This window comes from Ochotona princeps, chromosome 20 (genome assembly GCF_030435755.1).
Source record: "Ochotona princeps isolate mOchPri1 chromosome 20, mOchPri1.hap1, whole genome shotgun sequence".
NCBI lineage: Eukaryota > Metazoa > Chordata > Mammalia > Lagomorpha > Ochotonidae > Ochotona > Ochotona princeps.
The window spans coordinates 16,341,021-16,357,448 of NC_080851.1; the positions used below are offsets into that span (position 1 = coordinate 16,341,021).

The following is a 16,428-nucleotide window of genomic DNA, read 5'->3' on the forward strand; positions in this document are numbered from 1 at the left end:
CTTGATGAGCCCTGGAAAAGCTAATTGTACTTGCTTAGAATATGTTCCGTGAGTGGGTCTGGTCTGATGGAAGAATGGGTTCTTGGACAACTAGAGAAAAGGGTGGGATGACAGACGGGGGCAGCTGAAGTTGCTCCATAACTCACACTGGCAGGTTTCCAATACATACAGTTGATTGCAACAGAAAAACCAACATAATCCCCATTCAGCAGTCATTTAAGGAGCCTTACACCTGTTCAACTTGACTTTCCTCCCAGCTGTCCAAGCGATCCTCGCCAGATGCAAACCCACCATCTCAAATGCACTCTGGCACTTCATCAGTTGAGGAACAACGTTTGACTAGCTGTTAAACTATCTTTATGGTTACACTGAAGAAAATGTATTTTATGCTCAGAGTGCAAAGGGTGAATTTAAAAGGATGAGAGTTGTATTTTCTTACAAGCTGCTTGTACGTGGGGTATAGAACAGTGCTACTGAAACTTAGAGAATCTGCAGTTTATATTCTAAGTTCTGAGGTTTTTCAGTAGACGTTACAGAGACTCATCAATGTAGCTGGGAGGGCCTGTCAATTCTCAACATGGTCTACACTCAGTATGAGGGTTGTGGGAAATAGCCAGAGAGCAATTAGGAGGCATCTCAACATTTTTATTTGGAGATTTGTTAATGTCAAAAACTCAACACCGGATGATCCTGAAATGCTCTGACTTAGATACTCTATTTTCTTGGCAATATTAAAATTAAGGTCTATTGTCCACTGAAGAATAATAAACATGGTATTCTCCTGCTCCTGAGTAGTTAAATCTACTTATGAGGTAGAGACAGAAGCTTCTCATTCACTCATTCATGCATGCATTCATTATTCACTCCTTATATACCATGATCAACCATCCACCGAGAACCTCCTATATGGGTACATGGTGTCAAACGTTAGATACGACAGGCACTACTGTCAACCCTCCATCCCACTGTCTAGCCCTCTGTCTCCAAGTTACCAGAATAAAGAGGAACTTCTCATTTAAAGAGACAGCAACTTGGTTTCCAGAATATATTTCTGGCTTCTATGTCTCAAAATGGAGAAGGCAGAGAAGCACAAAACCTAGGACATGTCTGGAAAGAAAACTCTGGTTACTATATTCTAGAGAAAAGAATCACATTACAGCACTAGCCTAGGACAAGACATGAAGTTCATGCTGAAAATACCTGGGTGGATGGAGGAAGTGATTTCAAATCGGAACTGCAGCTGTCCACTCACATGATCTGTTGGAAGCCTGCGGCCAAGTGTGTAGCTGACCACCCTATCCCTAGAAAGAAATAGGTACCATCACAGAGCTGGCCAATACCTCTCCTCTTAAATATCATACAGTGTGCTTTCTACATCAGTGTGTGACATAAACAGGCCCAGGAAGCTCTGATTGTAAGAGGTGATAGGCTGCACAGGTGCATATGAAATGATGCTAAGGTAAAAATGGCAAAGTCCATGTGCTCAGCAGCCATGCAGAACTGTAAGGAAATCCTTACTGAATATTATAAAACATCAGTCAGCACCACAGTACTACAAATCTGGCTCATCTCTTGTTTAGGTACTGCCATGAACTTTTTACATTACGAAATGGTTTGAGGAGAAATGAAAGAATATTTTGTGGCATGTGAAACTTACATCAAAGTTAAATGTCAGTGTCCACAAATAGCCTTTTGTTGGAATGGAACCTGGCTTTTCAGTTTATGAATTGTCTGTGGCTACTTTCATGTTGAAGTTGCAGAGGTGGGTAGTTTAGACAGAGGTCAAGTGGACTGCAAAACCTAAAATACTTTCTATGCACTGCTTTATAGAAATGCTGTGCTCTGAAGAGAAAAGAGAATGAAAAGGCAATGGGTGTCCTTGGCTTGCTTTTTCTGTGTGGATCACACTTTTTCCAGTGTGCCTTTACCAATGGACGGTGCCAGAAGATATGCATCTTGAGGGTCAAAACACACGGTCTAACAAAGAATACTATTGCAGTTAGCACTCCAGAGCCTGTGGAGTGCCATGAAAATGCACCTGCCACAGGATGAAACAGAACAAGACTGGCCAGCATTGATGGGATTCCTCTGGTGATCTGGCATCATATCTGGGCACCTCCACGGCATTCTGTTGCCTCCTTGTGGAGACCTGTTAAACTCAATTTCACTCATTGATACTTATCCTTTTCCCTGGGGACAGAATACTTGGAAAATCAAAGCTAACCTTCTTCTGGGAGGGAGAACCGTCCCCTGGGAACATGCCTGAATTTTCACAGGAGAGTGGGATGATGACAAGAAATGAGTCATCAATCTCAGGTCAGCAAAAGTACTTAACGTGGAAGAGCTGACAGGTTCTCTCTGTGGCAGCAGCAAACAGGAGAGAGTTCGGTTCAGCAGGTTCAAACTGAGTACCTAACGCAGCCGTGCTCAGTGCTGGCTATACAACCCAACAGATTCTGCTCCTCTCTTCTGTCTTCTAGCCCACCCCCTGGAAGAGATGTCAACAGCTGTGACAACAGTTCATAAGGAAGAGGAGAGAACTGAAAAGTGTGGTGAATGATGAACTTGAGAGTAAGTCTTCTGAGTCCTGGGAAGAGCCTGCTGGGCACCTGGGGGCTTTGAAGAGATACGTGTGTTTTTGACCTCATCACAATCCTTGTGCTGAGGGATGTCTGCTCACAGGCAGGAGCGGTCACTATGTCTAAATCACAGATAAATAGAAAGAGAATGGAAATTCATTTGCTTTCTAGTTTCTACTATGTGCTGGTGACTTTCTTACAGTCTTTATATGCATTTTTGTTTGTTTGCTTAATCCCTACAACCACTTATGGGAAGTAAAAATACTATGTCTGACACACGGCTGTCGCTCTGTGAGTGTGGGCTTCCCTGGCTAGAATTAATGGCATGCTTTTGTGCACATAATGGCACACGGGCTATAGGGTTTTAAGTAAATACCCTTGTGATAAACAATAGTGATCCTAAAGTTCTTTTGAAAACCCACACAGAACTTAAAATGAATATACCTGTAAATTCAGCCTAATCTGCCTCAGGTTTTCATATCATTCTATGAGCTACAGAGGTTTAGGACTTGTCAGAGAGCTATGCCTAGAGTTTTCAAATATAGTTGCTATTTTCCAAGGAAATACATATTATATATAAGGATTCATCTGGTTTTGGCCTGCATTAGTAAGCACCATGAGCAGACATGAATGTAAAAGGTAGAACACACAGAAACATATTCTGTACACATTCAAAAGCAACACTCTAACAGTCATTATATGAGAAGCCCTACTTCCAAATTATCTAGCATCCATATTACTTTTTTTCTTTTTCTTTCTTTCTTTTTTTTTTTGAGTAAATACTGGTAATTCCTATGATACTCTACCTTGGTAACCAAGCATTCCACCCTATGGAAATATCACCTTTGATCAAATGTGACACACACAGCAGCCATATAAGTGAGGTAGTTTTCTTCATATCTATACAGGAACATGCTTCTTTGAGGGCTTTTTTCAGTACTTCCTAAGGATTTTTTTAAATTTTCTTATCAAAGTAACCAGTGACACACAAAAATGGGCAAGAAAGAGTTTGTTTCATGGTAAGTGGAGAAGCCAAGGGAATAGAAGCAAGCCGTTGTAGTTTGCTGCTCCAAGAGATTAGGCCTCTGTAGCTTTCAGGCCTCCCTGGGGCACAGCTTGTGGTGGAACCAGGTGGCACTGAGCTCTCTATCATTAACTGTAGGCTTACCCTATGGCGTGTCTCTCCAGCAGTCTCTGAACAGGCATTGACAGCTTTCCCAAGAAGCGTTTGATGATAGGGCGACTCTTGGCAAACTTATCCTTCACCTCAATTTCTAATACATCAGTGGGCAAGGACACAAAACTGAATTGCTGCAATGAAAGAATATGTCACATCAATTAACTGAGAAGTTCCAGCACTGATCAACTCCCTGCCCATCTGTCTCAGTGACGTTGTAAAAATCCCAGTTGTAATCCATGTGTTTCAAAGTCTTAGATTTCAAGGCCATGTGAGAGCCATGTTCACTCACTGCACAACAGCTGAGGATGAGATGCCCCTCAGGGTTACAAAATAGAGCAATAAACATCATACATTCAATAGAAAGACTGTCATCTGGGCCTCACCAAAACTTTTTGGAATAAAAAAACGTATTTAGAGCAAGACCAAATTCACCTATAATTAAGGACATGTACTTTAAAACAAAAATATATTTTGTCATGACCATAGTGGTAGAGATTATTAAAAGTTTGATACTAAAATCTTGAGAGTAAAAAGAGATACAAATCCTCACACTGAATTGGTGAGATGCAAACTAAGTTAATCTTTAGGAAAGATTGGCATTTAAGTTGCAAATTCCCCTCAGCCCACAATTCTTCTAGGAATCTTCTGGATTAGCTTGCACAGTGTCCAAGAGATGTATTTCATAAGAACACACACTGTAGCTTTATTAACAGTAGCAAATGATTAGGAAAAAAAACAAAACAAAGCCATCCGTCAATAGATTTAAGAGTGACAGATCTTTCAAATGCAGAATTCTGCCATCATTAAAGCATTAAAAGAAGCAGGTAAGTCAATATGCAGTGACATGAGAAGATATTTGGCAAAGTTAGCGGAAAAGCAAAACCCAGAAAAATGTGAAGAGTGTTTAGTTCAAAGTCCAGATTACAAGAAAGATGTGCACAGAGATTCATCCCAAACTCTGAATTCCAAAGAGTGGCCTTTTTACATTTTATTTCCTTTGCTCAACAGTGTGAGAAATGACTTACAATAAAAGCAACAGCAATGAAAGGTACACTGTAACCATCAGTAGCTAACTTGGTCAACAATGAGAGTGTTGAAAGGAAAATAAGGAGGGGCAAAGATTGGCATTGACCAGAATGTATGGGAGGAAGAAGTCTTTGTTAACATTTAGTGTTACAATATCTTAATACACTGTGAACAGCTGAAGCATAGAATAGTTTTGCTTTATTTTGATTAATTCCTGACTATACTCTTAACTTTTGCTGATTTCTATATACAGAGGTCAAATATATCGGATGTGCTAATGCGAATACATCCTTAGTAGTAGTCAGCATGGGCTAGGGCAGGTTGTAGTAAAAGCCAATTTCCACGCCTCAGTGACTTTAAGACAGATTGCATTTTCTGCTCACTCTCTTACTGTGGGCAGAGGATGCAGCCACGAACCACCACCAGCCACAGGGACAGGGGCTTAGAAAGGTCCTGAGGCTCTTCCTCTTGTACCTGTTTACTTCCAAACACAAGTTATCATCAAATCTAGATCCATGCCCCAGCCAGACACCAGATCAGGAAGCACAGCCCAACAGGATCTCCATCTGGGAGGTGGATGGCGGAAGCATTTAGTAAGTAGCATTCAGGATAGCCGTGATTCCCATGTGAGACTTCTAATTTCAATGAAGAAGAATTAGATTTCACTAACTCTTATACAGCTCCTAAGAACCAATCATTCCTGGTGCTGACTGAATCTTGTTGCCAATTCGTATGTAAACTCGGGTCACTAATTTGCATCTTCCTTCTTCTCCACTTTAGCTACATCCCATGAGCTTAGATATAAATTTATTATTATTTAGTTCACAATATTTTCTAATTTTCTTGTGATTTTTTTTGCTCGCTGCTTTTAGGAGAGATTTTGCTCAAATGTCCAAGGAGTTGGATTTTTAAAAAATTATTTTAATCACAGACATTCACTTCCTTAAGATGAAAAATACATTAAACAGTGTATAAAATTTATTTCTGATCACCTCAATACTAAGCCATCCAGAGGTCTGTTTCTGTTGTCACTGGAGCCGGATTATTTCAATTAACCTGGGGCTGCCTGTGTAATCTGGGCTAACCTGAGGCTTTCTGTTCTGATTTGCCCCAATCCTACACTGTGTCCAGGCCAGGGATCTGAGAACCTTGAGCTTTGCTAAGGTACCTCCCACATGGGGGGATCCAGAACTGCAAGTTGTGTCTCTTCCCCGTTGCCAAGTTGAAGCCAACTCCTCTTTGATCTGCCTGACAACCACCCTCTCACCTCTGATTAAAAGCCACTGCAGAATCAAATCACTTGAAATTCTTTTCTATCATCACAAATGCGTTTTATTGTGTAAGCTCTTATTTAATAAAGAGAGAATTTTTTATTTATCAATGAGAGAGCACTGGAGCTCTTCGCTGCTTATTCATTCCCAAAGGCCCACGACGACCAGGGCAAAGCCAGGTCTCAATCTATGTCTCCTACTGGGTGGCAGGCACTCAACCATTTGAGACATGACCTCTCAGGGTCTGTGTTTGCCGAAAGCTAGAAAACAGAGACAGGACTCGAACTGACATACTTTGACATGGCACGTGGGCATCTTAACTGTAAGGCCAACTGCCTGTCCTACAAACGCATTGTGTTTCTGTGTTGCATCCAACCTCCTAGTTGCTTCTGAGTAAGTGTGCCATGTGCTACTCCATCAGAGCCAAAAGAAGAAATCAACTTCCATTTTTGATCGTCCATCCCACACATAATGGTAGGAAGGTTTTTATAAAATTTTAATCAGAACATGCTGCTTGCCTACTAAAAATATGTCAATGACTTCTTATCACACTCAGAATAAAATACCAACCATAAGCCATAAATGGCTCCCAAGATGCTGGCACATGCCTCTCTTCATGTATACCCAACTCCACCCCCTCCCTCACTATTCTCTAGCACAATAACATTCCAGCTTGCTTAAACATGCCAAGCTCACTACACTCAGCCTGCCACACTAGTTGTATCCACTGTCTGAAATGCAGATTGATTCAGACTTTTGCATGTCTGTCTAATTTCTCAGTGCTTGGGACAGTAACAGAAAAGCCTTCCTGGACCACTGCTTTGCAAGGCAGCCTGTCTCAGTCAAGCAGAGCTTGTAACTGGGTGATATTTTCTTTATATCATTTTGTCTGCTATTAAAAGTCTCTTGTTAAATTACTTTTTATTTCAATTTGTGTTCTCACATTAGAAATATAAGCCCTAGGAGCAAGGTTTTGTCTGTGTAACCTTCTACTCTTGGGACAAGACTGCTGCAGGCTGATGGTGCATGCATGGGAATTAATTCGCCCAGCTTTGGAAGGCGGAGGCAGAGACAATGAGGTGAGGGCTAACAAACACCATGACCTCAGGCCAGAGTGGAATATTTGCTCAATATTGCTGAGAACCGCTTTCAGGATGTCCTTGTTTTATTTAGGGCTCTAAATATATTCCCTCCATGAGCCCGTTGAAAGTATTTTGTTAGACTCTTAAGTTGCTGCTGTTTCTGTTTAACTTCTCTGGGTAACTATAATCTCATAAGTGCTCATTATATCCATCCAGGAAAACAACCAGACGTGAAAATCAAGGAGAATGTTCCCTGGGTGAAAATAGTCTCTAATTACAGTAATAATAAAGAAGAGGAGATTCATCAATCAACATGGAAGTCTCTTAGTCTCTTATTTATTTTAGTTTGCATGACATTTACTATATATTTCTTCTAATTTTTCCCTTCTCATTAGAAAATTCTGATAAAAATTTAATCTTGCTAAAATTTTACATGTTAATCAGCAAGAAAATGTGTTTCAAGTTTAAACTTACATAAATTCAGAAAAAAATGCAAGATTTTAATGAAACAGTAACCGTAGCAGCCAATTTGACATTTCAACTATATATTAAAGGGTATTTCCGTTGTCAGTGGTTTTTCATTGAATATGCTTTGCATGTCAGTTGTAAACAAGGAGAATCTTTTTCAATATAAGCGTCTTCAAAAAGTTCATAGAAGTATGTACATACAATTAGAAAATGATGTGTGAATTCAAAAACATTTTATACCAAAGTAAACTTACTTATTCATTTCAGTTTCCCGTAAACTTTTTGAAGCATCCTTCTGGACGGTTAAAGACCTCAGTGATTCCTGTAGGAGCAGGATCTCACCACCTCACACTCCAAGGTGTGATGTGTGATTCAGAAGTCAACATTGGCTTTAGGGGTCAGGAATAAAGGCTGGCCACGCACAAATGCAAGAAGCTCAACTCCACTGTGCTCACCTGTCTGTGCACAGCGCCAGCTCCAACCACATGACACTTTCCAATGGACCTTAGATGTTTGTAGGATGCCGTGGTGCCTGGCACATGTTGTGCCATATGCCCATGGGCCCCTCTCACCTTGAAGAGCATCTCTTTCCCTGCCAAGACCAAGTCCTGCAGTTGAGCCTCCGGGATGTCTTCTCTCGGGCTCTCCGTGCTCTCCGCCTTCTGTTCTGTTGCACCTTCTTCACATCTTGATCAGACCATTTGCTTCATTCTATTACCTTCTTCCCCTAAACTGAGATCTTCCTGTCAGGTATGTGTTCTTCTAGTGGTTTCCATCTCTACTACAGACACAGGTTCTCAGCAAAGATTTCTTAAGAAAGGGTGACTGGTCATGATAATTTAGAGTGCCTGTTATACGCTCTGAGTAGTCTTCAAGAATTTATTCATAACTACCAGCAAACAAAACTGGACACTAACTGGCTCCGAAGGCAAGCTACCTGGTTCGATCCCTGGTTTTGCTACATGTGAGCTGTGTCACCTCGAGAGGATTACTTAACTTCTCTGTGCCTTGGTTTCCTTGCTTAAAATCAGGAGTATCACATATACCTCCTAGGGTTATTATCAGGATTAAATGAGTTACCTAAAAATGTTCAGAACACTGCTTGGCATAGTAAGCTCTATGTCACTTGTTATTTGAGATGCCACAGACGGGAAATACTAGGATGAATTAAACATGATCCCCCTTCCTCGAGGAGTTCAAAGTTGTGCAGGGAATCCAGAGGTGCCAATAAAAGGCAGCCTCATGATCCCATGACAGAATCTGCATAAGGAAGCAGGGCCTCATACCAGAAGTGATATTTTAGCCCATGCTTCCTGGAGGAGTGGGAATTCGTTGGTGGGTTACTTTGGGATTGACTACCCAAAGGCATTTGGAGACAGCACTGGAGAAGAGGCCTTAGGTGAAAGGCAGTGAGGAACAAGCCTACGGAAGTTTCAGACGTGACAAACTGGTTTCTTCAACAACTGTGCTTGACCACCTTCTCCCCACCTTCCCTTGTCGGAGTCAGGAGAGGAAGACACCAGCTTCCTCTTCCAGCTGAGGTCATGTGGTGGGAACAGGGTTTTCCGGAAGGAATTCTCTTCTAGTAGGAGAGGCAAAGACCTGCAAGAAAACACCTTGGCCGCCCTCTTTTCTTCTTGCTTGGGATTTGGGCTTAGTACTTCAAACCCAAAGGCCTTAAGGATGAAGCTAACTGCTTGAGATTGTGCAATGGGCACCCCCAGAGAGCTGGAGTCCCCTGCCAGCTTCCTCCCGAGCTGCAATGACTGCACCACCTCCCTCCAGGTTTCAATCCTAGCTGACCGTTTCCCCCAGCTTGTAGCAAAATGCATCCCTAGCTGGCCTAGTGGCAAGCAGGGACTTGCATACTATGCAGAGCAACCTGACTTCAACATTCGGGCACAAGCAACTGTGATGTGATATTATTTAGGGGACGAGAACACAGTTTTGCCCACACAGCAAGGGGATTCTAGTGGACATCTAGTGAATTCTAGTTAACACTTCAACCAAACATTTCTGATGGTACTGGATTTCACAGACATTCTCTATCAACAAGAGACAAAGAAAAAGCTTTGCCCCCAAATATCTAGTTACATTTTCTTGCTAGGGAGTAAAGTTGCATGCCAGGAATGATTTATTTGTAATATAAAGGAAGGAATCCTGTCCAAAGCAAGTGCTTGGGACATGAGCATTCAGGATAGATGGATAAAAATAATCTGAGGTACAGATGGAAAATATCTGACTTCTCAAGTTTACAAAAATACTTTGCAGCAGCAGCTAGGGCTGGACCAGGCTAATGGCACAAGTCTGGAACGCCATCTGGGTCTTTTGCCTGCGTGATAGACACAATCGGTGAAGACCCAAGTAGATGAGTTGTCTTTGCATCTCAGGGTGGGCGTCAACAGGAACCTTGGTAGGAATCCAAGGCAGGGATTGGCCGCAGGCACTCTGATAGGAGATGTGGGGTCTCAAGCAGCTGAACCCATCACCTCACAAACCCTATCCTGAAGTCAGACTTTTAATACTTAGATTATGTTGCGTCCAAGCTCATGCCTGATGAATCCTTGCCTCCCCTCTATGCAGTCTGGATGTCTTATCTTCAAGCCAGGAAACCAAGTGGGTTGTGACAACTCGGCTTGATTGCTGGGAGAACACTGTGTGTGGTTGAACCTGACACTTTGTAAAAGAAACTCTAGCTTCGATTTTCAAAAGAGGCACAGTTAGAAAACAAGAAGAGGCTGTATTAGACAAAGTCAAATTTGCAGTCTTCTAGCGAGCTGCCTAGCACTGTGCAAACAAGGAAAAGGGGATAAACAATTAGGCTTCATATCAGTTTCAATCAATAATATGTGACCCAATCACAAATGTTCTAGGGCTTACAGATGTGCCTGTCCCAGGAACCTGATAGTTTTAAAGTCTCTAGAACTGCCCCTAGGGCTACATGTACCCTGTGGCACTCTTGCAGAAATAGCGCACAATGAAAAGGGTTGTGGAGCTTCTCCTCCATCTCTTACATGGAAGGTGATCAGAGAACGGTCCTTGCAAGGACAGGGACTGACTAAGAAGAGGCTGCTGAATGCATTTGCAATAAAATGTTTCCCTCTGGAGGGACCTGATCCAGGGCTCCAAGGGGTGCGACCCATCCGGGACAGAAGAGTCACAGATTTAAGCAGCAAGGTTTGGGGCTCTGTGAAAGAAATGGAAAGTGCATGTCTAGTTCCACCTGCTGCGTGGGCCTCTGCTCAGGGTCCCTGGCACTCACCTCGGCCTGCCACACGGGGTTCACAGTGTTGCCCACGATCTTGGATCTTCTTTCCTGTCCGTGGTGAGGGAGGGCGGGGAAGATGCTGTGCTTCCCAGGCTGAATCGATATCTTCAGGTAAGGGTCTGGGTTGAAGAACATCCCTTTCTTCAACCCCATGGCCTGGAAATCTATGAAACAGAGGATGCTCTCATTTACGGGGGTTTGAAGGAAGTTCTACATCACATCAGGCCTTACTCAAAGCAACAAATCAATTAGAAACAAAAAACTTTCTCAATGTTTAAACTATTTTCACCTCATTACAGACATGGATGACATGGAACACAACAGACAGGGGCATTGCCTGCATTTTACTACACTGGATTTTGCTGAGACATCCATGCAAAGGCAGAGCATTCCAACTGGTCACTATACATTTTACAAGAGGACAGTTGTCCTTACTGGGTATCTGTGTCCTCAAACAGAACAAGAAAATGAGGTTATGGTATGCCCTGAGGGTCATCTTGGGACACAGGTGGCCAGACAGGGAAGAGAACCAACTGCGGGGACTCAATGGTTCTAGGTGTAAATTCCTCTACAAGGGAAAGGTAAGAAAGGTTCTCATTTGATATTTAAAGTGGATCTCACTGACTAAAGAAATACGGAGCAATCAAGAGAAGGTAGAGGGCCAGCATTGTGGCAGAGCGAGTCAAGCCATTGTCTGAGATGCTCGCACCCCGTACGGCCCCACCAGTGTCCCATATGGGCACTGGTTCAGTCCCAGCTGCTCCACTTCTGGTCCAACTTGCTGGTAATGGGTCTCAGAACAGCATCAGAGGATGGCTCAAGTTCTTAGGCTCCAGCCATACATGAGGGAGACCCACAAGAAGCTGGGGCTTCAGCCCAGTTCTGTCCTAGTCATTGTGGCCACAAGCGGATGGAAGATTCTTTCTCTCTGACTTTAAATAAATATATACAAAGCAGAATGGGGAGAATTAAGAGAACAAAGAATATGGAGAATGAAGGGAAGTAAAAAGGAAATGTGGCCTCCATGGTGCTGAGTGGAGAGGAGAGCTTTGAGAAACTACAGTCAGGGAAATACGGCTGTGTAAATAAAACAGTGTATCATTTCATGTTGTCCAAAGATGGGGGTAAGGCTTGAGGAAAGGAAGCATTGTGTGGAGAAAGAGGGAGAGGAGGGAGAGAAGGAGGGAGGGAGAGAGAGAATGGACTCAAGTCTAGGATCCCTGGTCTAACAGCTCATAGCTGTTCTGGGATCCCTGGAAACCACTTTAGGTCTATTAGAAGAGTATTTTGGATTTCAAGGAATGTAGGGTTTTTGCTTGTTTGTTTGTTTTTTAAGACCAAATGGGACCCTCTCTTCCTACACCATTACTGCTTTCTTTCTTTGCTTTTCTTTCTCCCTCCCTCCCTTCCTCTCTCTTTTTCCTTTGTTCTTTCTCTTTCTTTCTTCTTTCTCTCTCTTCCTTTCTTCTTTCCTTTCCTTTTTCTCTCTCCCTTTCCTTCCTCTCTCCTCTCCTCTCCTTCTCTTTCCTCCTTCTCTCTCTCTCTTTATAAAAATTTTTCTTACAAAGGCAGATTTACAGAGAGAAGGAGAGACAAAAAGATCTTCCATCCGCTGGTTCATGCCCCAAGTGGCACAATGACCAGAGCCCAATCCAAAGCCAGGAGCCAGGAGCCAGAAGCTTCTTCTGAGTCTCCCATGTGGGTGTAGAGTCACAAGGCTTTGGGTTGTCCTCCACTGATTTCCCAGGCCACAAGCAAGGAGCTGGATGAGAAGTGGAGCATCTGGGATACAAACCAGAGTTCATATGGGATGTTGGAGCATGCAAGGTGAGGATTCTGCCACTAGTCTATTGTGTCAGGCGCAAGGAATACAATGTTTAAAACTGACCAGTCATTCAAGTGTTTTTCAAATATGGAGCAGACATCGCAGTCCAGCAAGTCGGGCCTCCACTTGGGTTGCTGACATCCCATGTTGAAATGCTGTTTTGGACCTTGGTCACTCTGTTTCTCATTCAGCTCCCTGCTAATGTGCTCGGAGATCAGCAGAAGCTGGCCCACTTACGAGGGAGACCCAGATGAAGCTTTAGGCTCTTGGCTTCCGCAAGCTATTACAGCTATTTGGGGACTTGAATCAGCAGATAAAAGACACCTCTCCCTCTCCCTGTCCCTCTGCCTTTCAAACAAACGAACAAACAAATAAGAAAGACTCTACAAAAAGTCACACTGACATACATGTGAAACAAGCTGTGGTAGAGAGACACAAAATCAGTGGTTCCTAAGCACCATACAAAGTGTGAGATGTTCATTACTAATGACGAGGTATATGTCTTCATGTCCATTTCCTTAGAAGTTGTTCTGAGTTGATTCAAAATTATCTCCACAACCAAAGGATTTAAATTCTCTTGCATTGTATTTTCAAGAGAGAAAATGTGCAAAAAATGTAAGTTACACAACGTGATCACACCAAGGCAGTAACCCACTGGTGTGTATGCACCTCGTAAAATGCCACTTTGGCTTAAAGAGTATTCTGAGCTGAAGGCAATTGACAAGAAGATGATAGGAACTGCTCTCTGCTTTCTCTTAACTGCCCGATAGCAGGTAGCCATTTGCAGCAGGTACAAATATTCCTCCTCTCGTCTCTACCCAGAGGGGTGAAGGCGGATCCCAGGAGATGATTGTCCCAAGCGGCAGACAGTTCCAGAGGAATCTGCATAATGTGTTTTCCTAATTATCATTTGGAGCTCGAGAGTTCTGCACAATTTGCACCCCTGGAGACCCAGGCCCTTTCCTTTGCCTTGTCACTTCTGTAACAGCGTTCTTTGTTGAGGATGCTACAGAAGTTGGAATTGTAGGACACCTCTTGGAAATATACTGTTTGCCACTGGGTCTCTCCCATGTATATAGAAGAGATACTTGGGGCCTGGAGCGGCATGGCCTAGTGGCTAAAGTCCTCACCTTGAACGCCCGAGATCCTATATGGGCGCCGGTTCTAATCCTGGCAGCTTCACTTCCCATTCAGCTCCCTGCCTGTGGCCTGGGAAAGCGGTCAAGGATGGCCCAAGGCCTTGGGACTCTGCTCCCATGTGGGAGCACCGGCTGTTGCGCTCACTTGGGGAGTGAATCAGCAGACGCAAGATCTTCCTCTCTGTCTCTCCTCTCCGTATATCTGACTTTCCAATAAAAATAAATAAATCTTTAAAAAAAAGAGAGAGAGATACTTGTTAGTACACTTGTTTATCTTTCTCTTGTTGCTATGTCTTTTTTGTTACAGGAAGCATCCTTGGCTAAGAACTCGAGAGCAGTGATGGTCACATGAGTTCTCCACTCTCCAAATTTCATGAAATGTTCTTATGTCTTGCAGAACAATTCATATCCATAATTCTTAAGATTACATAATATTTCATGATTAGATGTCATGGTAACATATTTATCAGTATTGTTTTGAGTTTGTAAATTATCTTCAATGCATTTATAAGTACATTCTCACTTTGCATTTCTGATTTTTTGAAATATAAGGGCTAAAAATATATTTCCTTGACCATTAAAGGGAGAAGACTCAGGAAATTTATTACCTCTGAGGAGTGGGAAAACAGAAATAGATCTGAGATGTAAAGCGTTTGCATGAAAAATTTTTCAAAAAAAATTATTATAAGGACAAACAATTTTGAGTATTTGTAGATGTAATTCCAAGATAAACATGTATCCCTCTTTCCTTCCCTCAAGCCCCCCTCCTTCCATCCTTCCTTTCCTTTAATTTTGCAATACCATCGTTTCAATTCACTGTGGCTTGTATTCTTGAAGCTCTCCAGATAAGGTAATTCTGTTATCCACCTTGCTGATTGTTTCTCTTTGCAAATTCTAGAAAGCAAATCAATCCTTTAATACAGCCATGTCTCTGCTCCTTGAGTTTTCTGGGATTTTTCTCTCTGTGAGAAGTGCAGGTTCTCACATTACTTTCAGGTGATATGCAAGGTGGTGTTTGAAGCCAGGTGTATCTGAAAGTGCTTTTGCATAAAGGATAAGCTGGTGGTCACAAAAATCTTGGGCTTAAATAAGCTCCCCTGAAAACCCTGCAGGCTTAGCTTCATTGTTTTGTCATCTCAGCAAACATCTTTGAGACTATCACGAGCTTTTCCCTTCTTTTGTAAGTATCATCTTTTTATTTCTTAAAGATTCATTTTTTTTTATTGAAAAGTCAGATTAATAGAGAGAAGGAGAAACAGAAAGAAAGATCTTCCCCTCTCCTGGTTCACTCCCCAAGTGGCCACAATGGCTGGAGTTGAGTTGATCCGAAGCTAGGAGCCAGGAGTTTCTTCTGGGTCTCCCATGCGGGTGCAGGATTCCAAGCCTTTGGGCCATCCTCGACTGCTTTCCCAGCCACAAGCAGGGAGCTGGATGGGAAGTGGGGCAGCTGGGATACAAACAAATGCCCATATGGGACCCTGGCACACATAGGGGAGGATTTTAGCCGCTAGACTACTGTGCCAGGCCCTGTAAATATCGCATCTTTTCAGCCCAAATGTTTGTTTATGGTAGCTATAAAGATTCATTTCTCATCTTTCACAAACTGAGATTTGTCTCCATGTGACTCTCTTTGTATATACAATTTTTGTTTTGTTTTAGCACCTCATGACCTTCCTTAAAGGTTCAAAATGAGCCTCCTTAGGACATGCTCCGCTATTGTGGCTTCTGCTCATCATGAAGTCCCCGACTCTGTCGGTGCTGTGCTGTCCCTCCGTTCCTGCTCTCCGGCCTCCGCCCTTTTTGCAGCTAGTCCTGCACCTGCGCGTTCTGCGGCGCTTCTCAGTCTGCTGTAGCACTGATGCCAGCTCTTGTAGCCTAGCTTGCTTTGTCAAACTTACTTTGGTTCTAGGATTGTACTTTCTAGTGTCTATTTTAAATCTCCTCTTGAGTATAAGAGATACAATATGTTCCACTAGCCTGGAATCCAGGAGGAGATTACCTTACATGATCAAAAGGACTGTTAGCTGTGATTAGGTTTGGGATCTCAGGGTGGGATTGTTACCCTAGGGCATGTGGATGGGCAGAGTGAATCCCAAAGGTCCGTGCAAGAAGCAAGGAAGAAGCATGAAGGGAGAAGAAAATCTCATAGCGTGGCCACGAGTCCAAGAATGCTGGCAGCCTCTGCTAGCTCAGAGGAGCAGAGGCTGACTGCAGTGGAGCCTCCTGGAGGAAACAACCTCACTAAGAACTTGATTCTAAGTCTAAACAAGCTCTTTGAACTTCTCACCTCCGATGGTAAGAGTGTTTGTAACCACTGAATTTGTGAGAATTTATTGCAGCAGCGACAGAAAGCTAATACATGTGACTTTCTAAGGTTTTATTTTTGCCAGCTTTAAAGAACTTCCATAACCCCTCCCATCTTAGCTTTCCACTTCACATATCCTGTACTATCTGGTGCTTTACTGAAGATTCAAGCAGATGGGTAATAAACAGTTTATGCCTCTTTGGTAGATCCATATGAACAGAATGCTGTCTTTTTGCTCTGGAGTGTTATCTTCTTTAGCTTTTTTAAAAAAAAATAGGGCAGGAT

The 16,428-nt window shown here is 42.8% G+C and overlaps 1 protein-coding gene across 1 annotated transcript in view; it reads right to left on the reverse strand.

Annotated features, from left to right (window-relative positions):
* HECW1 (HECT, C2 and WW domain containing E3 ubiquitin protein ligase 1) overlaps positions 1 to 16,428 on the reverse strand; it is a 154,332-nt gene that overhangs the window by 87,282 nt on the left and 50,622 nt on the right. Inside the window, exons 5-7 of the mRNA XM_058677941.1 lie at positions 10,869 to 11,038; positions 3,748 to 3,890; positions 1,201 to 1,301 (exon numbers count right to left, since the gene is read on the reverse strand). Of these exons, the coding sequence (XP_058533924.1) occupies positions 1,201 to 1,301; positions 3,748 to 3,890; positions 10,869 to 11,038 (414 nt within the window). The remainder of the gene's footprint in view (positions 1 to 1,200; positions 1,302 to 3,747; positions 3,891 to 10,868; positions 11,039 to 16,428) is intronic.